This window comes from Xyrauchen texanus, chromosome 43 (assembly GCF_025860055.1).
Source record: "Xyrauchen texanus isolate HMW12.3.18 chromosome 43, RBS_HiC_50CHRs, whole genome shotgun sequence".
Taxonomy (NCBI): domain Eukaryota; kingdom Metazoa; phylum Chordata; class Actinopteri; order Cypriniformes; family Catostomidae; genus Xyrauchen; species Xyrauchen texanus.
In genome coordinates, this window is record NC_068318.1 from 18,019,635 (window position 1) to 18,043,332 (window position 23,698).

Sequence of the window (23,698 nt, forward strand, 5' to 3'; positions counted from 1 at the left end):
AATCAAATATGGCGCTATCGTGAATAAGGTCTCATTATTAGCATCACTACTTTTACTTCTACTTGAGTCATTTTTTTTCAAGTAATTGTATTTTTACTCGAGTACAGTTTTTAGCTAATCTACCCACCTCTGCCCACATGATACTGTTTAAGGTACAATGGCCATCACTGGGGTTGTAACCTTGTTTTAGATACATATTTGTACCATTACCGTTGTACCCTGAGGAACAAAACAAATTAATGTACCTTTAAAATATGTCCTTAGAGTACAATTACATACCTAAAATGACTTAAAATTTGTTTCTAAAGGTACCATACAGAAAAGGTCCCTTTGAAATTACCACCACTATTGTACCTTAAACAGCAGCATTTTTTCTTAAAGCGCATACTAAAAATCACTGTACCGCATGGATTTCAGTGAATTATTGCTTTTTTTAAATGGCAGTTAGGGCACTACTGTATAATAAAAGACACCAATATACATTAAATTGCACGTTTATCATTTATAGTTATTGGAATAGGCAATTCATCCTCTAAGAAGAATTAGAGTTCATTATCCTAACTGCTGGAGCATTAAAGGGATAGTTCACGCAAAAATTTTAATTCTCTCATCATGTTCTCACCCTCCTGCCATCCCAGATGTGTACTAATTTCTTCTGCTGAAAAAAAATGAAGATTTTTAGTAGAATACTGTATCTCAGCTCTGTATGTCCATACTAATACACGTTAATGGTGACCAGAACTTTGAAGCTCCAAAAAATACATAAAGGCAGCACAAGAGTAATCCATCAGATATGAGAGGTGTGGGGAAAAAAACAGATCAATATTTAAGTCCTTTTTACTATAAATCTCCACTTTCAATTTCCTAAGCTCTCTTCTCTCCTATGAGTTCTTCTTTTGTATATGGTGATTCACATGCGTCATGTATATCACCACCTAATGGGCAGGTTGGAGAATTAAAATAAAAATTAAATAAAAAAGACATAAATATTGATATGTTTCTCAATCACACTTATAATATAGATTCTGAAGATATGAATTTAACTACTGAAGTCTTATGGATTACGCAGCCTTTCTGTCTTTTTGGAGCTATAGTTCTGGCCACAATTCACTTGCATTGAATGGACCAACAGAGCTGAAATATTCTTCTAAAAATCTTATTTTGTGTTCTGCAGAGGCAAGAAAGTCACACAAATTTGGGATGGCATGAGGGTGAGTAAATATGAGAGACATTACATTTTTGGGTGAACTATCCCTTTAATATAGAATGTGTTGGCCATTCAGGCCAAGTTTTGAGTTAATAGTCTTGCATGGTCCAGTTAATGATCAATAATAATCTCTCATTCCAGACGAAGAAGTCTTTGGGCTCTGATCACGCAAACGACGTGCTTGGAGTGAAAACCTGCCTAGTCTGCTGGTCTCCTGCTGGCTCCCAAAGGGGTGAGTGTCCTCCCAAACCTGCGGACGTTCCTCCCAGGCTAGTAGTGGAGGGTGAGAGAGCAGGTACTGGCTTGAATGATGGTAATCAGGTCTGGATTGCCCCTCACAGAAGCTGACACCCGGTGGATAAACAGTAGGAAGGTTGGCGAAATGACCCGGGTCACGATACTCTTCGTAAACAGGTGAGTTGTTGTCATCTTGTGTTAGAGATGAACAGAAATCTCTCTGGCCCTGATATCTTCGTAACGGATAGCCAGTCTGCAGGGATAGATTGCTTCCATCCAACCGAACGCTGCCGCCCAAGCGGGTGGGGGTGAAGGTCAAGGAAGGTGGGGGGGCAGGAAGGGGTGGAGGTGGTGGTGTGGGGGTCCGGTCTCGAGGCGGTGACTCTAAACCTGGTAGACATGTGTCATGAAGCCATTCTGTCGCCTGCCATTGGTAGGCTGGAACATAAACATGCAGGCCATCAAAAATGTGCTGGATGAGCTACTCTCATTCCACATTAATTTATATTTGTCATAAATTCTGTATTGTGTAACAAGGGTTTATTTTTACAGCAACCATATCATTTACATTTAATAATGAAAAATGTAGCATCACTCAAGGTGTCAAAAGGAAAGTTCGCCCAGAAGTTAAAAATTCTTTCATCATTTACAAGTTGTTTGAAACCTATTTGACATTCTTTATGTTAGTCTCAGTCACAATTCACTCTCATTGCATCTTTGTCCATACAATTAGAGTGAAGGGTGATTGAGGCTTTTCTTTTTATGCTTTAGAAAAAAGAAAACCATACATGTTTGAAGCAATATGAGAAGGAGTGAATGATGACAGAGTTTTCATTTGTTGGGTGAACTATCACTTTAAAATAAAGCAGTCTTTGGACTATAAGCACTATAAAAATGCTGTTTTAAAATATATTGTTTAAACTCTTAAACTCTTTAATAAGTTAGTTTCAAGAAAAAGTTGAGGTTGTGCTTGGTGATGGAAAGCAGATTCATTTAGATTAAGAATAATATCAAGTGAGCTTTAATTGAAAATGCAAATTTAAGTCATGTCATGGGACCTTGATATTTAAATACATGTGGTATGAATACACAAGATATTAATTATTATTGAATCACTAATTTAGTATATTCAATGAAGATGTGAGTACTTACAATTCATGAAATATTCTTTGACGAATTCAACACAAATCTCGTCCTCGCGACGGAGGCGTGGGCTTGCTGTGAAAAGGCATAAAATGGAAAATGTTTCACTTAGGCAAGCAATTTAATGAGTAATGAGATGAAAACAAACAAATAAACAACAAAGAACCACATCAATAAAAGCAAAACAATTAAAGGACCGACTGTTACCCTTTTACTTTAGTACTTTTATTTTAACTTGGAGCGGCTGTGGCTCAGGTAGTAGAGCGGGTTGACAACTAATCACAGGGTTGGTGGTTCGATTCCTGGCCCATATGACTCCACATGCCAAAGTGTACTTGAGCAAGACACTGAACCCCAAGTTGCTCCCAATGGCTGGCTAGGACCTTGCATGGCAGCTCTGCCATCATTGGTGTGTGAATGTGTGTGAATGGGACGCAGTGTAAAGTGCTTTGAATACCGCTAAGGTTAAAAAGGCACTATATAAGTGCAGACCATTTACTCCATAAAAAGATGGAATGTTTTTCATATGGGACACATGTGCAAATTAAAAAATATCTAATATGAAGTGTAACAAAGTGACATATAAAAAAGGAAAATAAACAATACAATATAATTTGTACTTACAGGTGGTACTGTGAGGCTGCACATCACCCAGCCCTGCAACTGTTAGGAGAAGAGGGGAAAAAGACAAGATATACCCATCATCCTTGTTGGTCCTTATCAACAAATCAGATTTTAGTGATGGGGTTAGGGTTAGTTCTTAGGGCTGGGGTAAACTACTTGTTTATTAACCAACCATTTCCATTTTGATTTTAGGTGATTAGGCCAGAAACCTAATAAAAACAATATGACGTCTTAGTGGGGCGTCGGGGAGGGTTACATGCAGTCTGATGCATCAGCAGATCATGTAACACGGTTCAGCGCGACGGGTTGGAAAGCATAAGCCCAAGCTCTGCGCAAGGTGCAATAAAGGGACGATTTTTGACATACCGGTGGGGCTTCGCAGTGGTGGGGAGCAGGCATATATCCAACAGAAATGCTCTCTTTTAGAGGTGAGTGGAACAGCGTGAGGTTTTAGCTCGCTGAACACACACAACTGCTCGGCTCCGAAGAAAGAATCTGACTGAACAGATGCACGATCCCCGCCTTTTATACCCATATGTCCGGGGGCGGGACATTCAAATTCTGTTCGCCAATTTGGCACTGGCCTTTTTCATATTCAGAGGTATCCGAGGCTCCCGAAAGAAGCCCCTTGTGTCACTACAACGTCGAGTGAGTGACAGAAGGGGAACCACTGTTCACTCTGTAAAGCACTTTAAGTGTAGTGTCAGAAAAGCATTATATAAATGTAAGATTAATTTATACCTACATTTCTGCTAAATTATTTTTATGGGGCTTGTTGTACGTATCACAGCACTTTCCTAGTTAAATGAACTAGAGGCACTAAAACAACAATGAATTCTATTCAATTTCACATAAATCACGAGTAAAATGCCAGATTATCAGTTCATAAAAAAGTTTTCACCTAATGGTATTTTATCACATCAAAACACTTTTTCTATCATGCATGACTACATTTTAATGTTTTCAATACATAGCCATCTACATTTGTAAGTTTGTTCTAACACAATCACATTTTCTAGTAGCTCAACTAATAGAGTGTTATACTTGCAATGCAAAGGATGCGTGAGGCGAAAGTGTCATAGAAGCACCACAAAATGATGTGGTTGCTTCAGCAATTGCATTTTTCATTACACATTTGCAATTACGAAACTATAGGTTAGAATTAGCATTAAAGCATTAACCCTTCTACCTCGGTGGACATTTCATCTCTAACTGCTTCAGTATAAGTAAGGAGACATGTAATATCATTTAGTAAAAACAACAACACAGACACTTAATTCCCACAAGATAAAGCTGTAATTGGAACAGCATGAGGGTGAATAAATGTAACAGAATTTTCCTTTTAGGGTGAACTATTCTTTTAAGGTAACAACTCCACATATTCACTTATTATGGCTATGATTTTTATAGGAATGCTGGTCCAGGAACACATCCTACTTTGGGGAATCACATTTTGCTGTTTACCATAACTAACAAAAAAGCATATTTCTTTAATCCAGACCTCAGAGAAAGAAGGTGGAGCAGAGCACTCCTCAAACATGAATTAACATAGTGTGTGAGACTTTTAAGCAAACAGCTTGTTTTTGCTCTGATTGGAATCATCTAGATCTTTGGTCTAGTGCATAATTAGAGACAGTCAGTGCCGTCGAGCCACAGAATGCTGTTCTTTAGTAACTAAACAGCAGTTCAATAGTTCAGATTTCCAATGCAGCTGGATTATGTGTGTGATTAGTGACAGTCTGTAGGGACTGAGTCTAAACCTTGGTTTTATATGAGTCCAGAGTTCTGCAGTTTAATTAACAAATATAATCCTACATTCTCCAATTAGGACCGAATACAAACACAAGACAGCAGACAATTTAGTTCCTGCGCTCTGGTATTTTACCTTTACTTTTTCATGCTGCATGGTTTTCCTCTATACATTTACATCGCACAAACACAGTACACACACATAAAGGGAAGACCAGGAGGTAGTTCTCACATGAGAAATGTATCTTTGCCATGTTTTAATATGCTCGCAATTGGGGCAAGTTGTCACAAAAGTCAGTGTCATTGTGTGTTCACTGAACTTTATATTTTTTCCTGGCAATAACAATGAAAATATTCAATTGCTTTTTTTGTATCCAAGACTTCAAGGTTTGTGGCTATGCAGAAAATGACTTTCAAACCTACCGTGATAAATATTCACCGGAGTAAACAGTGTGACAACTATATTTCCCCCATATAATATTATTATATGGCTCTCTAGAATACTTGATTTGGATTTTTCAAGTGTGGCAGATTTTTCAAGAGTATTCTGCAGGTAAATATTTTGTGAAATGAATGCTAAACTGTATAATTGACCGAACACTAACCCTTTAATAATACAACTGATTAGCCACAACATTAAAACCACAGACAGGTGACGTGAATAACATTTACTATCTCGTTACAATGGCACATGTCAAGGGGTGGGATATATTAGGCAGCAAGTGAACAGTCAGTTCTTGAATTTCATGTGTTGGAAGCAGGAAAAACTGGCAAGCATAAGGATCTGTGTGACTTTGACAAACTGTGATGGCTAGATGAAACAAAGGTCAGAGCATCTCCAAAATGGCAGGTCTTGTGGGTTGTTCCCCGTATGCAGTGGTTAGTACCTAAAAGTGGTCCAAGGAAGGACAACCGGTGAACCGGCGACAGGGTCATGGGCACCCAAAGCTCAATGATGCGCATGGGGAGCACATCCTAGCCCGTCTGGTGATCCCACAGAAGAGCTACTGTAGCACAAAGTGTTGAAAAACGTAATGCTGGCCATGATAGAAAGGTATCAGAGCACACAGTACATCGCAGCTTGCTGCGTATGGGGCTGCGTAGGTGCAGACCGGTCAGAGTGCCCATGCTGACCCCTGTCCACTGCCGAAAGTGCCTACAATGGGCACATGAGCATCAGAACTGGACCATGGAGCAATGGAAGAGGGTGACCTGGTCTGATGAATCATGTTTGCTTTTAGATCATGTAGACAGCCGGATGTTGTGCGTTGTTTACCTGGGGAAGAGATGGCAGCAGGATGCACTTTGGGAAGAAGGCAGGCCGGCGGAGGCAGTGTGATGCTCTGTGCAATGTTCTGCTGGGAAACCTTGGGTCCTGGCATTCATGTGGATGTTACTTTGACACGTACTAACTACCTAAAGATTGCTGCAGACCACGTACACCCATTCATGGCAACGGTATTCCCTGATGGCAGTTGCCTCTTTCAGCAGGATAATGCGCCCTGCCACACTGCAAAAATTAATCAGGAATGGTTTGATGAACATGACAAATAGTTCAAGGTGTTGACTTGGCTTCTAAATTCCCCAGATCTCAATCCGATTGAGCATCTATGATGTGCTGAACCAACAAGTCCAATCCATGGAGGCCCCACCTCACAACTTACAAGACTTAAAGGATCTACTGTTAACATTCATAGCTTCATTTTCAATGTTGTCCACAGCATTGTTTACCAGTCATATCACTGTCACTATGGAAGCTAGTTTGTAAAGGAGTGTAAAACACAAGGCAACAAATGATCAAACACTCTTTGAAAATCTTTACATAAGGATTCATGTAAATCAGTCTTGTTTGTAGTTCTCTAATGTCATCTGCTAAACAAAAGCAAGTGGACTACTGATGTGCCATGACATCTTTTTTTGTACAGCAGAAGTGATACTACGCTAATGAGTCATGAGAGCAATCGCGTTCGGAGAGGATATCAAAGGGAGATAGATTGTAATTACTGCTCTGACCTATTCAGGCTGTCACATTGTTGACTTTTAAGCAAGACAGGGTTATTACTAATTCTCATGATTTTCTTTTGGACAGATCAGACAACTCAAGACATCTTTATGAGGTAAATTGAATAATCAGTTACCTTTGCCTGAGATGGTAATTATAACACAGGTTAGATTATATTACTTGTGAGTGTGTGAGTTAGTATGTTTTAACATGATAATGTTTGTGTATGTTTTTGCGCTTTTTTCTTAATTATATCTTTCGACTTTGAGAGTTACTCAAAGCTAAAATACACACTAGTAAGTCTGATCATAATTTCAGGTCTTGACCCCATCACCATCAATCAACATATACGAAGGCAAACACATACTCTATAGATCTATACGATCTATCTATACACCCTGAAGGAAATATAGTGAGATTCATCAAAGCACATATCAATTGCACAAAGTTGCACATTAATCTTCCCTTGGTTTCTGATGCAGAAATTATATATTAAGTATTCACATGCATGCTGTGTGGACTCTGCTGTGAATGAGACTATGGAGGTGCTATGTGGTAATACAGATACTGAACTGCTGAATGCAAAAGTCTGAGATTAGTGAAAATGTTTTTATTTTTTTATGTATTTATTTAATGCAACTTTGTTTTAGTACTGATTATATTATCAAAATAACATTTTAAGTGAAAAGTTGACAAATATATTTACATTTTAAAATAGTAGTATATACCCTTTTAATGGCAGCATGCACTCGAGCTGGCACGTTTGAGCAAAACCTGATGATCCAGTATGATTTATATTCCAGTATGATTTGAGAATGTTCCAAAGAGCATCTTGTGTGCTTCAATGGAAGCATGAAAATATGACCTTTTCTTCAAAGGAGTCAGACATTTACATTTGATTAGAAACCTAGAAATAATGCAGATTTGCAAATATCATAACAAATCTGTCATAACATTTCTTTGTTTAACATTTTTCAAAAGCTTAAAATGTTTTGTTTATTTGCAGGTTTAATTTAGATTTTGAATCCCAGATTTCCAAAGTGGTTTTCAGACTTTAAACCCCACTGTCTGCAAATGATTCCAAAAGGTAACATAAATCACATGAAGAGCTCACTAATGCAAAGAGTTGATGAGTTAAAAAAACAAGGCTACATAACCAGAAACTGGAATTCTGCTGAGAGATAGACCATGAAAACATTATTGCACAGGGCTCGCTCACTACATGCTATGTGTTATCTAATTGCTCTGTGCTTTAATCAGAAGTTGCAGTATTGCCCTATGAGGCATATTTTTGAGGGACAATATGGAATTGAAATGTGAACTGTGCACTCCACAGCTTAATATTTTGATGGTTATAGTACTAAAGGAATATATTAAAAGCATAACAGGACAAGATTCCCTAAAGAAAACATTCACCTTTATAACATTTATAAAGTTTGCTTGTTAAAACCTTTTTTTTTTTTTTGGAGCCTGTTCTAGGAATATGCTTGGGACCTTGGGTCACGCAATGCATGTCTCTCACCATTGTTGGTGCAGGAATCGGACTGGAAGGACCTGAGGGAGTGTGCCTCACTGCTGCTACTGTCGAAGAAACAGGCGACGTCCTCCACAGCATTTTCTACTTCTGCTGAATAATACAACAATGAATGCACAAACAGACTTACACACGTGCAAATGCAAAAGTTTGTTAGGTTTTAAATGCTAAAAACTGTATTGATCAAAATTAAAGCCAAAAAATATTGGACACTTTCTTGTTGTCAAACTTTGTTGAACATGTCCATAGTTAACACAAACTACACCTGTACTTACTCTGCTTGGACCTGTGTCAACTTGCAGGGAACTTACTTCATACATCCTGTAAAAACCACCTTAAAGGGATAGTTCACCCCAAAATTAAAATTCTGTAATCACTTACTCACCAAGCCATCCCAGATGTGTGACTTTCTTTCTTCTGCCATACACAAATTGCGATTTTTAGAAGAATATTTCAGCTCTGTAGGTCCATACAATTCAAGTAAATGGTAGCCAAAATTGTGACTCTCCAAAAAGCACATAAAGGCAACATAAAAGTAATCCATATGACTCCAGTGTGTAAACCAATGTCTTCAGAAGTGATATGATAGGTGTGAGAGAGAAACAGATCAATATTTAAGTCCTTTTTTGCTAGAAATTCTTCTCTCTGCCCAGTAGAGAGCGATATACATGAAGAATGTGAATCACCAAAAACACAAGAAGAAGAATTTGAAAGTGATCTGTTTCTCACCCACACCTATCATATCGCTTCTGAAGACATTGATTAATCACTGGAGTCTTATGGACTACTTTTTTGCTGACTTTTAGCTTAACATTTTGGCACCCATTGACTTGCATTGCATGGACCAAAAGATCTGAGAAATTCTTTTAAAAATCTTAATTTCAGATCAGCAGATGAAAGAAAGTCGTACATATCTGGAATGTAATGAGGGTAAGTACATGATGAGAGAATTTTCATTTTTGAGTGAACTATCTCTTTAAGACCAGCTGGTCAAAAGCAACTGCAAAAAGGCTAGTTTTAAGAAAATTTTATTTGCAGATGTCACTTGATTTGATATTTTGTTAATGCAATGAAATGCATTTTAAATGTGATTAAATGTGAAGTGTCCAAAAGTGTCCAATACTTTTTAGGGACTCTATATAGGCCATCATGCAATGCATTCATAAAAACGTATTCCCATAATACACATAAAATTATGATCACAAAATTCTGGCCTGTTAATAGTTCCTAGAACATCAAAATCCACACAAGTAGGTAGATCCTTTTCCTATTTGGCTCCTAAACTATGGAATAGTCTCCTTAACACTGTTCGGGACACAGACACACTCAATTAGTTTAAGTCTAGACTACAGACTCTTCTATTTAGCCAGGCATACACCTTATTTATCCATAAACTCACAATTAGGCTGCTTTTGTTAGGTCTGCCGGAACCAGACCATCCATCATGATCTGTAACTGCAATAAATTGAATGGCATCTACTTTAATATTATTCCCTGTCTCAACCATTCCTCAGTTCCTGCTTGGTGTCGGACACAACTTCTACACGTCGCTGAGTAATGATGACAAACTATAGCCAGTACTAGTCAGACACAATCTCAGTCTTTTACGATGGACTTCAGAGGATGAACTGATGCCAGCTCCAACTGTAAGACATCGGATACTTCATATGCCACTTCCTGAACCTTGGACCTAGAGTGGACCCCCACCAAACCTCACCAAAATGGCCTGTCGGTTGAACTGTGATACACCTCACTGATCACTGCCTACATCACCTTTGTCTAATGTTGGGCTACACTCTTAAAATGGAATACATAGACTATCAATTAATTGCAAACAAAAGCCTTCATCAGCCAATTAACAAAGGACAATGCATCAATGTGAACTTCTGCAGTTAATCCAGAATGGACTTCAAAAGACATTAGTCATTAATCGTACAGTTCATACAAAATCTTTGTTTAAACTCTGTCCCTTAACACTTACTTAGTTTACAAATTTTAAACCATGACTTACACTCCACATAAATAACTTATTTTGGCATTATATCTATGATGTTTAGCCAGAAGGGAACTTGCCCCCACAGTGAGTCTGGTTTCCATCAAGGTTATTTTTCTACATTAACCAACATCTTATGGAGTTTTGTGTTCCTTGCCACAGTCGCATTCGGCTTGCTCACTGGGGTTTTAAATACAATTATTATTTAATTATTTATTTGTATACTCAATTTATAATCATAGTTATTCAAAACTACACAATGAAGACTCTTAAGACTTAGGTATTACAGTTAAATTTTCTGACAAAACATGATTTTCTGTAAAGCTGCTTTGAAACGATGTGTGTTGTGGAAAGCGCTATACAAATAAAAATGACTTGACAAACAATCGCATGCACCTAAAGTCACAAAGAAATAAAACTCACACCTAGAGCTTAATGTTCTCTACTACATCAAAACAGAAAGCATTATGGAATAGTTAATGCAAACATTTAAATTCTGTCTTCCAATGTGTTCCATTGTTTCAATGCAGCTATGCAGAAAATTATGCTGTAACAGAAAATGATGTTATAATATCTGTAACGTCATAAAATCCTCATTATGTGGTTTAAATGAACAAGGTGATTGAAACACTTTAAAAAGGATTGTCTTTATGCCCCCATTGAGCAAGCAAGCAACACAAAACTCAATAAGATGTTAGTAATGGAGAACAAAAAGCAAAACCTTGGGATAACCCAGGCTCTATAGCCAGAGTCAGTTCCCCTCTGGCTATATAGCATGAATATAATGTAAATATTAGTTATCTGTATGTAGTACAAGATAACTAATTTTAACTAAAATTAGTTTTGTTTAATGTGAGTGAATGTTGGTTGTCAATGTTTAAAAATTAAGGATTGTGCAGAACTTTAAAATGAATTACTAAGTTTCTTTCAAGTCCATCATGAATTGACTGCTGAAGTGCACATAGCCAATACTCAATGGCTCATGTGTGTCACGTGACCAAATTTCATGGGAACCAACTAGGTTTGATGTTATCGATGTAGCCGCCATATTGGATTTCAGAGTTGTTTATATACTTTATTAATTGTTTGATGAGATCTGCGAGTGAACTTAAATTATGGTCTGGATCTCATAGGAGATCAAAAGACTTGGAATAGGATGTACGAGGCATATGGACTGCTTTTATGACACTTTTTGTTGCTTTATTAAGCATTATAGTGAGTTTCTACGTACAGCCATTATATTGCATTCAATCAAAGGGACATTCATTTAATAATTTCCTTTTGTGTTCTGCAGAAGAAAGAAAGAGGGGCTTGGAAAGACATGAGGGTGAGTAAATGATAACAGAGTTGATGACGTCCTTTTAGCTCTGCTAAAGTAAAACAGTAATAATAATGTTTGACTCTTTACTGCTTTGAATTTATCTTGAAAAGCTGGTATGCAAACAGCAGTGCATTGCAAATTAGTTTTTATTTGAAGAAAACATTAAACATACCATGGTCATCTGTTCTAGAACAAAGCACAAAGAGAAGACTGGTAGATGTAATATGTTTCAACTCTGGAGGTGTAATCATCCTTCATATATGTACTTTCCACCAACCTGTTCATGGCCATACTGTTAAATATTTTATGAGGAGAAAGGCTCCAGTTGGGCTATTTCTTGAGCTGCTACAATACACCATGAAAGATGTTTCAGATTACTATTATCTGCTATGTTGAAAAACAAATTATCAGCGCCTGGTCAATTTTTAAGATGGAGCCAATTTCCCTGCCATGAAAAATCAGAACAGCGCAAGAATGTCGACGTATAATTTATTATGGGGAGATTAAAATCCAGTTTTTATATGTTATTACGATTCATGTATTCTGTACACCATTTATTATCATGTGGATGTTTTTATCAATGAATGTTGAGTCAGATTATAAAGGTTTTCATAACCTTTTTCTTATATGTGGAAGCATATCTGTTACCTCGTTATCTCAAAGATAATTACAACCCATCACAGTACAACGGATTTTGCAAATGGAGTGTTTCCTGCACCGCTCTTCAACAGTGGTGCTTTGTCACGGCAAAATAAATTATATTTTACCTGAAAAGTGTGCTTACAGTTTGAACTGAATGTAATGAGAAAAAAAGACACTGTACTGTGAAATAATTCAGACAATATTACTTGTTGTCTTCGCTTCGCTGCAACTCTAAAACAAATATTCAGCATGACTAGCATAGAAGAACGCCAGTAAAGGTGTTTACATGCAGAGTGAAATCAGGCTAATTGGCAAATCCTAAATAGGTTTTTGCTTAAACTGGCTATGACCTTACTCTGATAAAGGAAAGCCTTTAAGGGGTTTACACGACCTTAGACGTTGTCGGCTAATAAACTAAATCAGTGTAAGACCGTGCATGTAAACGTGTTCATTCTTCAAAATGTCTCCAAATGAAAAAAATTGTAAACATAAAAATATGCATCCAAAATAGTATTTTTCTAAAACATATGCAGTTAGGACCATTTATGTAGGCACTGGGTAGAGGAGGGAGTTCTGTAGGAAACATTCATTAGGAAACACTGTTACCCTCTGTTCTGTACACTTCCTCTCTGTCGCCCTGGTAACCCCTGTCTTCCCATTGCGATGCCTGGACTTGATGCTCTGTACTGTTGTCCTCTTCCTCATCTTCCTCATCGTCTTCTTCCTCTTCCCATGGCGGCTTACAAACAGGACTGCGTTCGCACGGATTGGGGGACATGGAAGTAGGAAGATTGGGCGCCACACTACAGACCGCCACACCCCTCCGAGGCATCCCCAGGATATGTGGAGGATCTGCCTGGAAGGTGCTCATCTGAGGTGGGCAGGAGAGGGTGGCCAGCCCCCCCTCCACCTCTGCCTTCTCCGTCTCCCCTCGAGGGATTCCCTGGCCATGAGGGAGAGTGTAGGCCGTAGGCCTCATCATGACCTGGGGCGGTCCAACCATGCTGTCGTTCCTGTAGAGACTGGCCTGAGAGTCGCCGCTGACCCGAACGGCTTTGAACTCAATGCCTTCGGCTCCCACACCTGTCTTTTGCAGCATGTAGTTGGTCTCTGTGGAGATGCCCACAGCCTCTCCTCGGCTCCAGTCCTTCCGAAGGACTTTTTTGCGGAACGCAGCCAGCAATGTCAGGAGAACCAGCACCACAAAGAGCAACACGCCGATACCAATGATCTCTCCCGGTCCAACATAAGACAGTGACTCGGGCAGAGTGTCTAGGCCATCTAGAGATGGCTGCCCGCAGAACTGACCTTCAAAGCCAGTGGTACAGTTACAGTAGAAGGTGCCAAAAGTGTTCACACACAACCCACCATTCTCACACTCCTCCCTTTCGCACTCGTTTACATCTTCATCACATCTGTGGACAAAAGGATTTGTTTGTGTTAGGCTACTGATTGTTTGGAATGGAATACTAGGTCACTATGTACTGAATACTATGCAGTACATACTATATACTGCATACTAACAACAATAGTAAGTAAAACAGTAGGCATTATTCCACACTTTAAACGATTCTGCCATACAAAGGCAAAACACAGTAACTACACATTTTGTCAAAACTGAGATATTATTGATATCGGGTCTCTTAAACTATGATCGGTCCTGTGCCAGATGGGTTTGGCTCACATATTATCAGATTGTAAGAGTAGACTGCATTATGACTTCATTATATTAGTATGCTACCTTGTTGTCACATGACATCATCACATTGCATGTGAGTGGCACCCAGTTATCTTATGTGTCAGCCCAATCACATGATGATGAAAAGAGTTGTACAAAATCATGGGATACAGTTTTTCTTAGTGTGCTCTGTTATATCCTGCACATTTTAGCTAATGCAGTAAGTCATGTTTATTCTATGCATACAGAAAATGTGCATACTGTTCAAAGTAAACATACTGTATTATGTAGTGCAGGAATAGTTAGAATAGTATACAGCTGTGCTTATGTACATGATAGGGTAAGTGTTAAGTTAGAATTATATGTATAAGACTTGTATGATTGTATGCTGGTAGGCTATTCTGAACAGACAGAAAATGTGCATACTATATACATAATAGTACAGCAAGAATACCTCAGTCTTTCTCTAATTAACTGACTGGTTCTCAGAGGCAGAGAAGCTCTTTAAGCAGTGTTTGTTCTATTTAAAAATTCATACCCTTTCACGTTTTGTAGAATACAAACTTCCCTCTGTGATCCAAACAGGAAATATGTAATGTTTCCTTTTAATGACGTTCAGAGATTCTCTAAAAAACTTTTATCTGTTCTTAAAGTACAAGAAAGTTCAACAAATCTTTCAAGTGAGCATAAAAGAACATAATGAGAGGGTCGTTTGTGTTGTGTAACTTAATGACACAGTTGGAGAAATGCAGAGGAAAAAGCAGTTATATAAACCAATTACATTTCCAGAAGGGCACAGGTCCCACTATCCCACTTTTCTCAGCCAGTTGTTTTCAGGTGTCTCCTGAAACTTATATCTCCTCAACACACGTAAAAAAGCAACTGCAGTGCCCTCTATGGGACAGATATTTCCAATTCATCTTTAATTATCATGGTAGCAAACACACAACCCATAAGAAATTATAGAACCCTTAATTGGATTTCTATGATGAATTGCTCTAAAATCTGGTTCTGATTTACTAATTGATCATAGTAATTAATTAGGCAAGTCTAATTAACATAAGCGAACAACAACACACCCATTTTATGATATCACGTATGTATTGAACCAGTGGATCAAACAATCAAGGTCTTAGATGGAAAACAGCAGGTGAACTCTTAGGATAATGACTTTTAGAACAGAGTGCAATTAGAGTGAGCTACATATGTAATGAAAAAGAAAAAGGCTTTCTGGTTACCTGCTCTTCGGAATACAATTGTGCACAAATGCAAGATGGCTTAATGGATTTCAGCAGAAACTTCATCATTTTGCTCATTACTAACATTGATTGATAATGATAACTAAAGAAATGTCTAAACTGTTAAAACGAGCATTGTTTTTTATATACTGAAACTCTTATTAATCGTTTAGGTCAAGATGAAAATCTGTCACATTTATCTGTCTGCCATAAAAATCAAGATCATTCACAAGTGTGTATGTTTGTGAGAAAGCATGCATGTGGATCATTCTACAGTGTGTTGCAAAGCATGTAAGAGCCATTCAAAATCTCATAAAAATAAAATACAAAATTTGTATCAAAACAGTTATGTTTTTTAAAGTTTTTATTATTACTAAATTACTTATTAAAGTTTCTTGGAATACACTGGCAATTTTACCAAATACATATTAGTCTTTCCTTTTTATTTATTCTTTTTTGTTGTTGCTAAAACTATCATTACAATTTAACCAAATACAAATGTTTTGTGCCAAAAATACTGAAAGTACAATTTACATATGATCCAAATCTGTGTTATATTTTAGCATCTTCAAAGTACTCACCCTTATATATATATATATATATATATATATATATATACACATATGTATGTGTGTGTGTGTGTGTGTGTGTGTGTGTGTGTGTATATACACACACACACACACACACACATTACTGTGCAAAAGTGTTTGTTGATATTTTACAAAAACATTTGTCTTAAGATGGTTATTTATATCTTCAGCTTTTGTGTGACAATAGGAAATCTACATTTTAGACTATAGTGTCTAATGGTCTAGTTTTTATTACTCATTTTCATTACAAAGTTTAAGTTTTGGAAGCAGAAAATGTTGCCTAAAATGGCAATGTGGTCTTTAAAAAAAAAAAATAATGAAGATTAATGAATGAAGATTAATGTCAAAATGCTTCATATTTAGTACAGATTAATGTATCTCCAATCTCAAAGGCTTTTAAAAAATTTTGATACGTTTATGTCTCTCATCCACTATGAAACTGCATGCTTTCAAAGACAGTGACATTAGGAAACGGAAAACAGAGGTTTCAAACTTTAACAGATGAGTGTGCACGTGGCCTTAGTAAATTTGTGTGATTCTGATCAGATCAGTACTGAAATGGATGTCTTACGTGAGTCCAGTGAAGCCCTTGAGGCAGCCGCAGAGGAAGCTGTTTCCTAGAGCCTTACAATCACCTCCATTCTGACAGGGTGAGGGCACACAGGATGTCACCTCCATCTCACAGCGAGAGCCTGTGAACTGTGGCAGGCAGCTGCATGAAAAGTCTGAGGGCAAATCCAATAATAACAGAGACAAGTCTATTAAGTCTTGGGATCAAGGATTTTATTTTTCCTTTTAACCTATACAAGATTATTTTGTACTATTTCTACTCAGTAAAATGTTTTATCAGGTTTGCTTCTTGTGGTAGCATTTAACTCCAAAAAGTTATTAAATATGACTAAATCAACCTGACTACATATGATTACAACAAGTAATGTCTCACCACCAGAGGTCAGCTGTGTACAAGTAGCTCCATTCTGACACGGTCCTCCGAGACATGGGTCAGGATATAAAACACATCCCAGCTTCACATCACTCAGCCCAGCCACCTCTGCATATCGACTCCTCTTGTTCTGAAGGGGGAGTTCATTCCCGTTGAGCATGACAGCACCAAGGCACCCCTGGAAGCCTTCTTGCACTCTTGGGGGCCTCTGGCCACCGCTGCCCACTGGGCCACGCAACACCTGAGCCCCGAAGAACAGTGATCCGTCTGCAGCCAGGGGCCAGATGTGGACAGGGGCCCTTGCAGAACGCCGGCGCTCCACGTAGCTATCATCCAAGGACAGAAGGGTGTAGTTACTGGTGAGCTCCAGGGTCACAGTGTGCCAGGAACCGTCATTGATCAGACGACCCGAGATGCCCAGGATGTCCAGTCTGTTGTCACAGTCCACCTGGAACCACAGACGGCCTTCCTCTATCTGAACAAACATACAAACTCTCACTATAGTCAGTCCGTTGCTTTAGCAAACACAGAAGTGATGGAAACTAACACTCTATTTCTATGTCCACCTTACCTTGAGCATTGTGCATGAGTCAGCACGTGTGTACATGATGACACCCTGGCTCTGTAGTGTCCTGATTCTCAAGCCCAACCTCATGTCCCCACTCTTATTACCATCAGTCACTCTGTACTTGATGTAACTGTTCCCTGTAAAGCTCAGAGACGTCTGACCTGCCAGCACAGGTGGAGAAACCTGTCAGTCAATCAATAAAAGGGTAATTCCATATTTTCCCTTTTATGTCTGCTATTTATACATACTTTTAAGCAAAATACTTTTGTAGAAGTGCTTTCTGAAATGTTGTTTAAATATGTTTGACCACCCTCAGGACATTGAACAACAGTGCAATGTGGCTTTATGTGGCAACCAAGTGAACCATATAAAGCAAAAGGAAAAAATGAATAAAAGTGACATTGTTGCGTATTTAGAGCTACCAGAGGGGTGTTAAATACACATTTCTATATGTTTTCATTAGTATTATACTGTATAATACTATATTTTATCCATAGCAAAATGCTGCTTCAGTTGCATGAAATGAATGCAAAATGTCTGTAGACATCTGTTTCAACTTATCTGTATTCAGAAATATACAACATGTATTCATTACATAAAACTTCATACACTTTAAAATAGGAAATCAGTGTCTTTTAGAAAAAAAGAAAAAGAGCAATTTTTTTTCAAGTTTACTATATTAAACTACATAAAAGGTTTTAAAAAATAATATATTTATTAGTACAATAAAACTTAGCTTTCATTTAAGATATTAATTATATTATTTGATCATATAAAGAACAAAAATATTAGTGGCAATTTCTTTTTCTTGAAAAAACAACCAAATTTTTCTAAATATATATATTTACTTATAAATTAACTATGACTATATTCACTTTTAAATAATTTATAAAAATGTATATTAACTATATTTTTCTAATTTATTTATTTATATATTCAAGTATCTTTAAATGCATTGAAAAAAGTCAAACATATTATACCATAATATATAACCATTTTTGATTCAAAAAATAAAAAATAAAACAAAAATGAAAAAAGAGAAAACTAAACTCTTTCAAAATAATACAAATAATGTTAATAAATAAATAAAAAGAGTAAAGTTTGAGTCTAACCTGCACACTGGCCAATTTCTTTTTTAAGATATGAACTAAATTAATAAATTACAATATGAAAAATTTCAAAAATATATTATTGACAAACTTTTTTTTTTCCTAAAATAAACAACCATATTCTTCTAATTTTAGTTAAGCAAATGAACTATATTTAGTAACAGTTACCACTGTATAATTATATACATAATGTTTATATATAACTTAACTACAACTATTTTAATTATTTAAATGAAAACAAAATATATAACCATTTTTAAACTTTGTTTGAAAATTTTAACTACTATCTTAAAATAAGTCCTCCAACCTGCACACTGGTCCAGTGTGCCAGGCAGACACTGGCAGAGAGAGGGCGCTGTGGGGCCACTGCGCACACACTGCATGTCTGGTGGGCACGTTTGGCCATCACATAGTTCTAAAGAAGATGGACAAATTCCACCTGCAGTTGGTACAAACACAAATTTAAATACCAGGCTACTGTATAAATGTATTCAGCCAGATTAAATAATGTATATCATGCAATGCATTCTAGAGTAAACCTTTGAATTAGATTTGCCTGTTGGAAAATTATATGAGAGGGGAACAGAGAGCTAACCTGGGCAAGTGCAGGTCTCTTTCCTGCTGTAGCGTGGAGACACAAAGCTCACTCTGGAGGTTGAGTAGGTGACCACGCCGATGGGGTCTAGAATGAGGGCAAGCTCGCAGCCTCTTTCCCCACACTCAAGTTCACCTGAGCAGCTTTGGTCAAGGACACTGACCACCCTTAATGCTTGCCCTAGGAGAAACTTTGCCTCCTCAAACTTAAGAGCCAACTCCCCTGGACCAACATAACCTCCATCGGGAGCCTCCACGGCAAGCAGCACCTCCAGCTGACTGTAGCGACTCAGAGGCTGCACTCCCAGGATGTGCAGAATGTCTGGCCCTTCAATGACTCCTGCCCCATCAGTAACCAGTGTGCCACAGAGCACAGTCTTCAAGTCTTGCATGTAAAGACCCACAAAGTCCTCAGGGGTGATGTCCTGGAAACGAAGGGTCACTGCATTCTGAATCATCTCTTCTGTGACTTGCTCAACCTGGATAGTCACGCCCACCGTGACGGAAAACCGCCCATCACTGACCGTGACATTGAGTGAGTATCTAAAAAAGATTTCATTTTTTACTGATTAAAGTATTATGCAGTTTCAGTGACAGACAGACAGACAGACAGACAGACAGACAGACAGATAGATAGATATTCCTTCCAAGCATCCCCTGTAACGAGCTTTAGTATCCCCTGAAGTACAATTACCCTGGTTGGGAATCAACCAATTTATTACAAATAAAATAATATTATCAAAAGTGTCAGCAGAGACACGCTGTAACACATCAATTATAGTTATATTTACCTTCCCGGCTCTAGGCCATTTAGAGCCACAATCTTCCCATCCTGTCTGTTAATCTTGAAAAGACTCTTTGTTTGCGGTCTCTGACTAAAAGACAGAACATCGTTCTTGTCTCGGTCTGTGGCAGATATCTTTCCAATAATCCCACCAGGAAACACATCTGCTGCCATGACAATTTTGATTTCCAGTGGGAAAGCCACAGGTTTGAAGAGGCTGTCTCCGATGACACGTACAAACACAAAGGATGTGGAAGACAGACGAGGCTTCCCAGAGTCATGCGCCTTAGACAAGAGCAAGAACAAACACTGTGCTTAAATTGTACTAAAATGGGTACAAAGGATAGTGCAATAATTACACATTCTCATGTTGTTCCAAACCTGTATGACTTTCAATCTTCTGTGGAACACAAAATTAGATGTTAGCACAGAAAAACAATGTAATTAAAGGAATGCTCCTGGTTTGATACAAGTTAAGCTCAATCGAAAGATTTGTGGCATAATGTTGATTACCACAAAAAATTTTTTGACTCGTTCCTCTTGTTTTATAAAAAAGCAAAAATTGAGGTTCCAGTGAGGCACTTACAATGGAAGTGAATGGGGCCAATTGTTGAATGTTACAATATTCACCTTTCAAAAGTATAGCCACAAGACATAAAGGATATGTGTGTAAACATGATTTTAGTGTGATAAAATCGCTTACAAACCTATCCTAGATTTTTGCTTTTTTTATAGAAAAGGTGGAAATGTATTTTTGTGGTAATCAACATTATGCCACAAACGTTGTCGATTTAGCTTAACTTGTATTGGACCCGTAACATTCCTTTAATGTAAATGGGGTTTGTGTGTGTGTGTGTGTGGGGGGCATGTTTATGTGGTTACGAGGACAATTTTTGATTGTGTTAGGTTTAGGGGATAGAATTTATAGTTTGTACAGTATAAAAATAATTATGTCTATGGAAAGTCCTCATAATGACACACAAACTCAACATCATGTGAGTGTGTGTGTGTGTGTGTGTGTGTGTGTGTGTGTGTGTGTGTGTGTGTGTGTGTGTGTGTGTGTGTGTGTGTGTGTGTGTGTGTGTGAGACTTCCACATAAGAAAGACAAGGGTTCAGAACAACATGAAGGAAACTAAACGATGACAGAATTTAAATTTTTGGGTGTGTGTTTTCTAAAACTTCTTGTTGCACAACATGCTGTACTTTTTTGGAGGTGTTTTTTGGGTTGTGTTCTAACCTGTATCTCAAGCGTATACTCCCGTGTTGCATCTGGACCAAGCACTCTGTTGGACCGTAACTCTCCATTCTGGTCCAAACTGAAAGCATTACCATCATTTCCAGACACAATGCGGAACTCAAAAGGGGCACCATTTCTAGGGGAGTCCTTATCAGAAACTGAAAGTGTGAGGATGGTGGTTCCTGCAGGTTTATTCAGCTTGAATAGACAAATAAATAAATAAAAACAGAAATTTGGATGCTTATTTGAGAAATTTAAAAAAGGTTGAAGCTACAACTACAGTTTCACATTTTCTAAAGGAAACGTGAGTGATGCTTGACTGTGCAAACATGGATAATTGCTAGGGCATTGCTACTGCGTGTGGTTGCAAAGTTTAGTTGCTTTAAGTGCTTTTTAGCACATTTCTAGGTGGTTTCTAGTGGTTGTTAGGCAGTTCTGGTTGGTTACTATGGCATTGCTAGGGAGCTAGCCCGTGTCAAAACAGCCCATGCTCAAGTTGCTAGAAATGGCTGGAGTCCCTCCTTTAATTTAAGTCTATGGGATTTTTCACCTGTTTTATCATCTACCAGGTGAAAAGTCTGATCACCAACAAAAGTAACGGCAACTATCATCAATAAAGTAGGATTTGAGGTATCATTCATGTCTGTAGCACAAACAATGTAGGACAAGTTACCATCACTTTAATCCTTAAAAGTTAGGTTTTTGTTCTAATCCCTCTCCATAGGTATGAACAACAGTACTAGTGATGTTTGCGTAAGCAAGCTCCACTAATGAACAGCGAAAAGCATATTTAATGTGCCTGTGCTGAAAATAACTTGCTGTGGCACATACCTGAAAAACAGCTGAAGCATTAGTGGTAGAGAAGATTGGTGGGTTATCATTCACATCACCAATCTCAATATTGACATTCACAGTGGTTGATTTGGCAGGTGACCCGCTGTCAAATGCCTGTATGGACAACGAGTAGCTGGAGACCTTAAATAAGTGATAAAGGAGGATAAATATCACAGTAAAACAATCTAGAGTGACTCTACTATTGATTAACATCTCTTTTGAAAAGAATAGGATTCTGTGCATTCCAGCTCTGGTGTTCCACAGTATTCTTTCACAATGGTGACCGGTTACAATTAAATAATAATTAAAAAAGAACCACTTGTACCACTTTTTTGTTTTTTAAATGAGAGTACACTGTGCTGATGAGCTTTGAAATTAAATATCAATTAATTCAAATTGATCAATGCTGAATGTGTTCAGAAACAGATGCAGTTCTAAAAATGTTATCTGTGTAATTTACATTTGAATTAGTCTACAGTACATTTGAAAAAATCAAGAAAGAAAGGCTAAATGCTATCTTTAGAGCCTACTTAAAATGCAAAAAATAGTACACTGAGATTAATGAATTCTGGCAAAAGCAGGTGGTGTAATTTTGAAAGTTTCCTGTTAAAATTATTTGGATTCATGAAAAATTATAACAAAAAAAGCTAAACAAATAAGCAAAAATGGCTTGAATTTATACAAATTATGAAAGAAATTTAATCCACTTACGTTAATTTATCAATTAATAGGAAGATATGTAATTTTACAAATTTTATTTCTGAATTTTACTTTTATAAAACAAAACATTTTTAATAAAAGACAAATCTGAACAAAGTAATATTATAAACCGTTCACCAGCATTTAATAGCGTTTTCACTCAGGAGCAACTGAAATTAATTTTGTTCCTATTTCAAAAAGGTTCTGCAAAAACATTTGTTTGTTTTCATTTCGTTTTTGTTTCATGTCACAAACAGTTTCTAATCCCTGGTGTGCCATGCCATAAAGAAAAGCCTGCAACCGTCTGCTCACTCGCAGTCACTCAAAACCTCAATTTTAATCCACCAAGAGAAACTCCACATCACCTAATTAAAAACTTTATAGCTGAGTTGAAAATAATAAAGCAAATTCATGCAACATCTCAGGAGAGTGTAGGTGTCAACATTTATTAGTCGTAGTAACCAAGCTCATTGCAAGGTCTTACCGTCTCTCTGTCCAGTGCCTTGTTAACTTTCAAAAGCCCGGTGACAGGGTCGATGCAAAACTGATTTTTACGATCCCCTTTCAGAATGGAATAAGTGATTCGCCCATTGACCTGACTGTCCGGGTCTTCTGCAAACAGCTGCGCATAACAATCATAAATAGCAAGTCAATAACCGATAACAAGCCCACATCACCAATTCGAACAGTGTTTCCCAACCCTAAGCTCTTCCTGAATTCTCATAATTTTAGAGTATCTACTGCATTTGATGAAGAACTTACTTCTAAACAGTTAACAAAGTACGTTCTTTGGGTATGCAAGTGTGCAGTATAAATGAATTCCCAGACACTGTATATTGGGTATCATTGGGCATCGCGAGTAATATTCCAAGTCTTCTGGAGACATACAATACATTTCTGGTAGTTTCTCACCCTTTTGTACTAAAAAAGTAATTATTAGAGAAAATCTTGACATCACAGTGACACACATA

The 23,698-nt window shown here is 37.6% G+C and overlaps 1 protein-coding gene across 1 annotated transcript in view; it reads right to left on the reverse strand.

The window, feature by feature from the left end:
* Positions 1-1,312: 1,312 nt before the first annotated feature.
* LOC127635910 (protocadherin Fat 3-like) overlaps positions 1,313-23,698 on the reverse strand; it is a 68,917-nt gene continuing 46,531 nt past the window's right edge. The window contains 15 exon segments of the mRNA XM_052116198.1: positions 1,313-1,882; positions 2,597-2,662; positions 3,212-3,250; positions 6,643-6,717; positions 8,485-8,580; positions 13,053-13,867; positions 16,530-16,683; positions 16,902-17,376; positions 17,473-17,630; positions 18,886-19,017; positions 19,174-19,715; positions 19,964-20,241; positions 21,195-21,392; positions 22,026-22,169; positions 23,212-23,349. Of these exon segments, the coding sequence (XP_051972158.1) occupies positions 1,326-1,882; positions 2,597-2,662; positions 3,212-3,250; positions 6,643-6,717; positions 8,485-8,580; positions 13,053-13,867; positions 16,530-16,683; positions 16,902-17,376; positions 17,473-17,630; positions 18,886-19,017; positions 19,174-19,715; positions 19,964-20,241; positions 21,195-21,392; positions 22,026-22,169; positions 23,212-23,349 (3,867 nt within the window). The 3' untranslated portion in view covers positions 1,313-1,325.